This window comes from Tupaia chinensis, unplaced genomic scaffold, assembly GCF_000334495.1.
Source record: "Tupaia chinensis unplaced genomic scaffold, TupChi_1.0 Scaffold000065_1, whole genome shotgun sequence".
Taxonomy (NCBI): domain Eukaryota; kingdom Metazoa; phylum Chordata; class Mammalia; order Scandentia; family Tupaiidae; genus Tupaia; species Tupaia belangeri.
The window spans coordinates 4184755-4193382 of record NW_006159523.1 but is presented as its reverse complement, the minus strand read 5'-3'; the positions used below and the strand labels follow the sequence as shown (position 1 = coordinate 4193382).

Here is an 8628-nt window from a genome sequence, read left to right as displayed (position 1 = left end):
AAATTCCCTCTCCCCACCTCTCTCGCCTGTCCTAAAACATATCTCAAAATTATCTCTTGCATGAAACTCTGCCAGATATCCCTCTAGCTGGATCAGATCTCTCTGTCCAGGATAGATTTGGAGAACTATAGAAATTGACTTATGGGCCTCAGTGTCCTCCTGGTAAGTAAGCTCCTTGAAAACAAAGGTTATTTAGTGTATTTTTACTTAACCGAAGCACCTAGCATAGAGCCTTGCACAGAGCAGGGGCTCATGAAGTGTGGGATCAGCAGTTAGCGTAGTGGCTATGACGCTGGACTCCCATGTAGTTGACCGCGGTTCGAGTTCCGGACCCGGCGGCTTAAACTCAAGCCAGACGTGTGTGCCCAAGGGCCTGGGAGGAGAATGGAGAAGAAAGGATTGCGGTGTGGCCACCCCCCCGGGGGGGGATTTCTCGCTTTCTGTCTCTCTGTCTCTCTCTTTCTTTCTGGCAAGTGCACACGCCCTATAGCAAAAACCTCTAAAAAAAAAAAAAAAAGAGAGAGAGAGAGAAAGAAAGAAAGAAAAGGGACCACTTGTTAGTGTAATGAAGTGTTTTGTTCGTCACTTTTATGAGCAAAGTTAGTGTGCTTAGTGTGCATGCGTTCCTGAATAAACAGATCCTTGCGATGCCTTCCATCAATGCCTAGTTAGTGGGAGCTCAAGGTTAAGCTTTATGAACAATTGCTCATTTTCCTTGATTAAGATGCCTTCAAATTTTCTTCTTACATTCTCACTTTAATGTTTAATAAATGGCCCTGTCTCAATGCACTTGTAATTTTGTCATGAAATACTTGAAAATCTCCTCTCCATGTTTTCAGTGTTAAAAGATTAAAAAGAGAGAGAGAGGGGAAAATAAAAGAAAGGATGCTGGCAAGGATCCAGAAAGGAAATGGTTAGATGACAGCTTGAAATTTTAGACTCAGAAGTGCCAATGCTGCCATCCTTGATGGACTCCCCCCCCCAAGAGATAATAAATCAGTATCTATTGATTTTATATCTATCCTAATTGTAAGAGGTGTAGACACACACACATGCACATACATGCATGTGCGCGTGCACACACACACACACACACACACACACCCCAGACGCACTGAAATAAGAGAACTAAGCATTTGTCTTCCTAGTCTCTAGGAAAACTCTAATGCAGCTGAGAGGAATATTTGGCTACCATTCAGTTTCAGAGTTAATACATAGATAAAACATGCCCCATGCTGCAAGGCAGAAGAAATCTTAATTATCTGCTAAGAAGAGCTGGAAAAAGTCAAGAAAAGACAACCTGCAACATTGATGCCTTGTTTGGTGCTACGAGAATTAAAATTCATAAACCTCATACTCTTTTGTAGCTTAACTGCTTTTTTGACAGTTAAAAATAGAGAAATACAGTTATTGAAACTGTCACGAAAAGATGTATTGGTCTCAATGGAAAAATTTCCCTTGAAAAATTAAAGCTTCACTTGACACAGTGAGTTCTCGGGTTGTTTTCTGGAGACATAATAAAGAGCAGAGTAAAGTCAGTCATAAGCTTCTGACTCATTACGCTGAAGCCCCAGAGAGCTGATTATTAACTGAAAATGGAATATGGTTGTATCCCTGAAATTCTGACGGCAAAGTAAGCAGTGGCCTGGACACGCAAATGTTCTTAATAAAGAGCTTCCCGTTGAAGCGGCGCTCCTGTGCAGAGCTGGGGAAGAGGTCCATTCCACACCGATCCTGCTAGTGGTCGACCTCAGCTGATCACCCCAGCGGCTCCCGGTACACTGCTACAAATGGCCACACCAGCATGGCAGGGAGATTCCCTTTCGAATGCGTTTAAAAGGGTGTTTGGGGAAGTAGCTCTTACTCGAAGCTATTTTAGTTTAGTCAAAATCTATCAAAGGCTCAAGTATAACCTCACTGTTGTTCTGCACTACCAGGATCAGAGCAAGTACAAATTTTGCTAGCAGATACTATCTTTTCCCTGCACCGTGCTGGAACTTGTGATCATTGATGGGAAAGGATAATATCTCTGCTGACAGAGGTTTTACTTGTCCAGATGCCTGCCGTGAGGTGAGAGTGGGAGTTACCGCCTAGCTTTGGTCAGACCCCAGTTCTGCTCCTTCTCGCTGGTATCTGGGCACGTTCTGGTTATCTGGGCACGTTGCTCTTTTCTCTGCCTGAATCCTGCCCTTCACATGTTGGAAGGTAACAAGGAGCTACACCTGGGAGGTCTCCCTTTGGTGGAATGACAAAGCAGGCAGAGAATAGAATGGGCTGTGTGTGAGTGTGTGTTATCTCTGAGAAAGCCCTAACACTCGGGAAAGGCAGGAAGAATCATTCAATTCTCTTTCTCACTGAACGACAGGTAAGTTTATCTTTTGTCTGGCAAATAAACAGCAGACAAACAGTATTGGCCCTATAGAATAAGGTATATATCAGAACAAAAAGTAGCAACCCATGAAAACACTTTTAAAAATGGAAGCAGTTTTGTTGTGCTTTTTAAGGTTTTATGATCTCTGGTCAAAGGAAGACAGGGGCCAAAAGAAGCTGCACACCTGCTTTTTAGGAACATAAATGTTACAATGGACTAAGAATTTCTGTAAATAGCACTTAGAAGAGAAGCATCTTGATAAACACATCAGTACTACAGCCTAAAACAAAACAAACAAAAGCTTTTTTCCCTCACAAAGAAAGAACCCCTGTTCTGGTTCAAAACCTACTTGCATTTTTCTGTTTACAAGATTGAGTTATTTAAGAAAGAAAGTTCTTCAAATTACTCTAATCATTTTAATCAGAGCCTTAATTGTCTCTTACTTTGAAAGAATTAATGACATACTTTAAAAACTATAGACTGGTATTTATTAAGTCTTCTTAATGTGCATCAGGAGTGCTTAGTGGATTAATATTTAACGAAGGGAATTCCCCTACCTTTCAGTTCTCTGAAGTTTACGTCTACGTTTTATGGTATTTAAAAAATTATCTACATTTTGCCCCCTATTTAAATAGGGCCTAATGTACTCATGAACAGCCACATGATTAGAGATAACTTTATTTATAGACAATGACTGGACTACATGCAAAACAACACCTACTTAGTTATTTTGTGTTTCTCTCAGAGTCTTAGAGTCTCAGATTATCCTTTTCAGGCTGCGTAGTGACTGAGTTTATTAAGACACCTAACGCTGGCCTGGGAGTTCATACAAGGCCGAGGCAGAGCTCCCTGGCCATGTCCCCAGTCTGAGCCAGGGCTGGGTATCTGTAAGACTTGCCATCACATCTGTGAATAATGTCTCAGTCTGCGGAGGATTTTGACCATTAAGTTTGTTTAGATGTCAAACGCTGCGTTGTTTGAACCAAACCAAGAGGCATGAAAGAGAAACTTCAGGGTAAAGTAGATTCACTGCTGTCGTGGAGGGAAAGGGTGACCAGACTGAGCGGTTACTGCTGTAGCTGAATAAGGTGATATTAGATTACCTTCAAAAGCTGGAGCAGAACCTTTGAATCTCAAATACAATATCTCTCTGGGGGAAAAAGAAAACTTTCTACCTGCACACCACAAAGACAGTGTTGTTTTCTAGCACAAATGCACTTCTGCTGAGATACTGCTAAGACTTGATGAGTGACCTGAGAAATGGGTGGGAGGATGGCACGACACTTCCCCAGTGCCGGAGGTCACATGGAAGATTAGGGTTTGGTCTGAAGCAACTTGTACACGGTGGGCACACGCTGGGAAAGGCTGGGAGGAGGACTGTGGTGTGGGATGCTGTGGAGGCTGTTTCTCTCTCTCAATGGAAAGAAACTAAAAAAAAACAAAAAGGGAAAGAAAGAAAGGTAAGAAATCAGTGGGTGGACAGGTGTGCTGAGAAGGAGCCACCACTCTGAACACACAAAGCTTCCCATGCTTGCTATATAGGTGGGTGTTTCATCCTTCCAAAACGTGGACCGGGACTGGGAGCAGAGATAAGGAAAAACTGTAAGACTATGGCTTGTTTGTTTGTTTTTTTTCAAATCTATTATTTTCTGTTACCTGGTATCCCATCTAGCTTAGCAACATTTAAACAATCCAAAATTTACCAGTTCAATCCAGGATCCCTAACGAGCACTTGGTTCTCACCAGAAAGCACAACCAACAGTAACAGGATGCACAAAAGCAAGCTATGTTTTCAAGGGACATTAAATAACAACGAAGGCCCTAAAACGGAGAACAGAGTGAACTATAAAATTTTATGAAGGTCCAGAAACAATCAGTCAACACCACATGACTGAAAAGTCCATGAGCAATAATGTATTTTTCCCTTTTTTTACAAAATAAATTATTGAAAGGGGTCATGTGATTCTTTGCAGGCAGAAAGATGCACTTTCCCAAGGAAAGTTCATCATTAAATATATTATTTAAGACTAGAGCATCTTCAGGCTATTTTTAATCTTATTTTGCTGCCAAAATTGGCCATAAGCAGCTGATACTCAGCCGCTAGAAAAATGATGCTCTTTCACGTAATTTGGACCCTGGCATGAGAATGTTTTTGCTTTCCAGTTAATCAAATGTTTCGCTGGATGTGGAGAGCATTCAGAAAAAAAGAAACTGCCTACTGACTAGCTAAGAAAAAGGAAGCAGACCTCTACTCAATAGGGAAAAATAAGGTCCTACATTCTTTTTCTTTGTAAGAGACATTTTTGCTATAGGGCGCTGTACTGGTGGGAGAGAAACAGAGAGAAGATGTTAGAAATCTCCCCCCCTAGGGGGGATGGCCATGCTGCAATCCCTTCTCTTTTGTTCTCCTCTCAGAATTTTGGGCATGCAGGTACAGGTGCCCAGCATGAGTTTGAAGCCACTGGGCCCAGGACTCGTACTGTGGTCGGCCATGTAGAAGTCTAGCAACATAACCATTATGCCATCTGCTGGTCCCAGTTCCTACATTCTTAAACCACCAACACTGGAAAATGAAAAAAAAGACACATTTGGACCATCATCCTATCAACAGAATACAGTCATCATCACCGATGACCTCTGGTCTGAACCATCTCATCTTCTAATGGTCCACAGCTCACTGTCTCCTAAGACACAAAGCTAAATGTCATCATATTTCTCAGTTGGAAGGATATTCACCATCACCTTGACCCTCAATCCTTTGCCTGCAACAGTCCCTTTTTCACAGGGTCACTAAATGCATCTGCAGAATTTAAACTGTACTATGAGGGGATAAAACAACGAACAGAGCTGTTAAAAGAGCAAACTCCCTTGCCTTTAACTGAAGTAGAGAAGCTATCTGGCTATAATGGGACTGGTGATGCCAACACAAACCCAACAACTACCATGAAAAACATTCTTGAGAAGACTGGGCTTCGAGCGATTGGCCTCCTCTCTCTCCTTCAATCCACTCTCTTTCTTCCTAGGTCAGCTCACTCTGGTGGACATCTGGGAAATCTTCAGTATTCTAGATAACTGTATCGACCCAGGAGGCTACTGGAAAGGAACACTGCAGAATCTAGCTTGGGTTGTGATTCTTTCTAAAAGATGGCCCCCGAAGTCAAGTACAGCAGCCAGCATCTCTGACTGGAATGCGTACACAAACCCCAGTGTGACTCAGTAGCTCTGGGGTGCGGGCCCTGAGATTCTGCATCCCTCAGAAGTTCCCAGGTGATGCGCATGCTGCTGGTCTGTGAGGCACGCTGAGCAGCAATGTCCTAGGCACTGTCTGGAACCACTTGCTGCTCCCTTGCTTCTCCCTCTATCCCGCCTTTCTCTGGATGCCACAAATGCCTTACTCACATAGAAATAATGCTGCACTCCACTCTAGACCCAGTTATTTCTTCGGTCTTTATTGAATTGTAGGCTTCTGAGACTGACCGTTGCAAGGACCTGCTTTCTCCGTGTTATGAAACACAGAATGCCTTGGGAACACTGCAGATCATTATCACATGGAGAAAACAAGCTAGCTCTCTCCTGAAACTTTGCCATCGTTATTAAGACTACTTTACGCTGTGAGAGGCAACATATGGTGTTATTAGAGATGCACCCCCGAGTGGTGCAAATTTGAAGGAAAATCTGTCTGTATGCCAAGTGCCCCAAATAAAAAATTAGATTAATAATGCACATTTGAAATCATTTATAACCCTCAAATAATACCACTTCTATTCCAGTGTCCACATATGATTGCATTTCCTACATATACACTTTTTTGCCAGATCCCTTTGTTTTCCTAGATAGCCATCCATCTGTGAGTTGTTCTGAAAACTATTACGCATTTTACCATCAACCACTTGTGCTTTCATTTGATTTATTTTTACTGTAAGAGGTACATTATCATATTCTACAGCATGTCATTGTGGTTTGGCATCATCAGCTGTAGCCTTTACATTCACCAACCTCAGATACCTGTTGTCCACAAAGACAGGCTCTACTACAAATACTCTGTTTTGAAAGGAAGAAAAACTGAGCCTTCACTTAACAAGAAACTTCAGTTGTAAGCGATGTTAACATACTGCAACTCAACAACAAAGATCAAGGTTGTCTCTCAACGTCGATCCTAAACACGTCTCCACTTCCCACCTTTTTATTAACCTACTTCATAGGTGATCGTTACCACCTTAGATTCCTTTCAACTGAAAAGAAAATTGTTTAAATATGATTTGGCCCATAAAAATATTAAATGGGCAAACTATTGTATCGATTTCGCTTTTTGGTTTTAAAATGATCCTTTAGGAATCTAGAAGTCTCTACCTCTTTGTTATGGTGGTTAAAAGTCAAACCACCTACTTAACCAAGTATTTAACAATAATATTCTTTTTACCCTTTAGCAAATTCTTCCAGAATTACTAAAGATCTGGTAATGTCAGCTCTCAATAAACAATTCACAAAGAGCGTTTATACTTTAGAAATTTCAACCGGGATATTTTAGTTCATTTTACTTTTCCACATTGAACAACAGCATCAATATTTTGTCAGCTTTGGTCAAATAAGATCAGATGTTCCCGTCAATCATCTTCTTTTCTTGGCCTTTTCTCTTTTTTGGCCCCTTAATATTAGCACGCTTTGCAAAACATAGTTTTTAAAAAATATGTAATTTGCTTGACATCTAATCCACTTGAAGGCAATGGTAAGCCTTTTGCTCCTGTTAGGTTCTATCAAATAATAACATTAGTCATTCTCCCAAGAGACTATAAAAGAAAGCACTGAACTGCATCCTTTTTTTCAAAGATAACTCTTCAGATTAAAACAGAAAGTCTGAAAGAAAAAAAAAACCCTTTAGACTAGAATTATTACCGTTTTCATAAATTAATCATTTTACTTATAAAATGGAGAGCTTAATTACAATCCTTGAGTCCTAAGGTCTGCACCCCTCCCCCAAAGCACTGCAGGAAAGTAGACCTGTTTGATAACAGGGTGGAAACTATCTGGCTCAGTACCAGAAAATCACCTCGCAGATGTCCTTCAAAGCTACAGGTATTCATTGCTTCAACCAAAGTCAGGGCATGAAAAAAACCACAGCCCCAAATCAATTCTTCTACACTTTATATAGATACCCCAGACACCAGGGTTTTTTTCAGCATAGGAGATCACAAAATTATGCGGATGGTTTTCAAAGATAACTCTTCAGATTAAAACAGAAAGTCTGAAAGAAAAAAAAAAACCCTTTAGACTAGAATTATTACCGTTTTCATAAATTAATCATTTTACTTATAAAATGGAGAGCTTAATTACAATCCTTGAGTCCTAAGGTCTGCACCCCTCCCCCAAAGCACTGCAGGAAAGTAGACCTGTTTGATAACAGGGTGGAAACTATCTGGCTCAGTACCAGAAAATCACCTCGCAGATGTCCTTCAAAGCTACAGGTATTCATTGCTTCAACCAAAGTCAGGGCATGAAAAAAACCACAGCCCCAAATCAATTCTTCTACACTTTATATAGATACCCCAGACACCAGGGTTTTTTTCAGCATAGGAGATCACAAAATTATGCGGATGGTAGGTGATGAAAAGTCAAAGACAACTGAAATTCAGTGAATGTTCAGACCATACCCAAGTTATGGAACACAAAGCATGCAGCCCAGGCAGATTCTGTCACTGGTGAGATAAAAGCAGATCAGAGCCCGCAGTTCTTAAAGACACACCGTCGTTCCCACTGGGAAGATGACCCACACTGCATTCGAATCCCCAATCTGGGAACGTTAATTTACCTCTTTATTGTCACAGCTATGATTTCTAGGGAAAGGACCTCTATTGGTCTTCCCTTCTGACCAGTGAGTCAGAAAAGACATGCCCTCTGTCCTCTGGAGGCAGCTGTCCTTCTCATTGAGTGGTCTGTTAGTACACAGAAGAACCCTGTCTAACGTAAATGGCCAAGACTGAGCCTGGGGGGCCTGGTTCAAGAGCAGTCCTTAAAACCCTCCTTTTTCACAAACCACCCAGGCCAAGCAGAGGGTGATGCTGGGGACCTCTGGACCCCCAGTTTAAGAAACACGGAAGGCATATCACTTATGCCACATATCGAAAAATCCTACTGGATCGCAAATGCTGGATCTTGAATCTCAACGGCTGACAAGCGAGTTCAACACTTTCGGTAGGAAGGAGTTATCACAAGGGAGTTGGCGGGAAGAGGGTTTAGTCTCGAGGACGGCGGGGCGGAAA

The 8628-nt window shown here is 41.6% G+C and overlaps 1 protein-coding gene across 5 annotated transcripts in view; it reads right to left on the bottom strand.

The window, feature by feature from the left end:
• The window catches only part of BCL2 (BCL2 apoptosis regulator), a 209115-nt gene that overhangs the window by 198809 nt on the left and 1678 nt on the right, over positions 1-8628 (bottom strand). For 2 of the 5 annotated variants that reach the window (XM_027766175.1, XM_027766176.1), the window contains exon 3: positions 1111-3799. The exons of the other annotated variants lie outside the window; for them this stretch is intronic. In XM_027766175.1, coding sequence (XP_027621976.1) covers positions 3575-3799 — 225 coding nt within the window. In that variant the 3' untranslated portion in view covers positions 1111-3574. Of the gene's footprint in view, positions 1-1110; positions 3800-8628 lie in introns of those variants that run through there. 5 annotated transcript variants of the gene reach the window in all.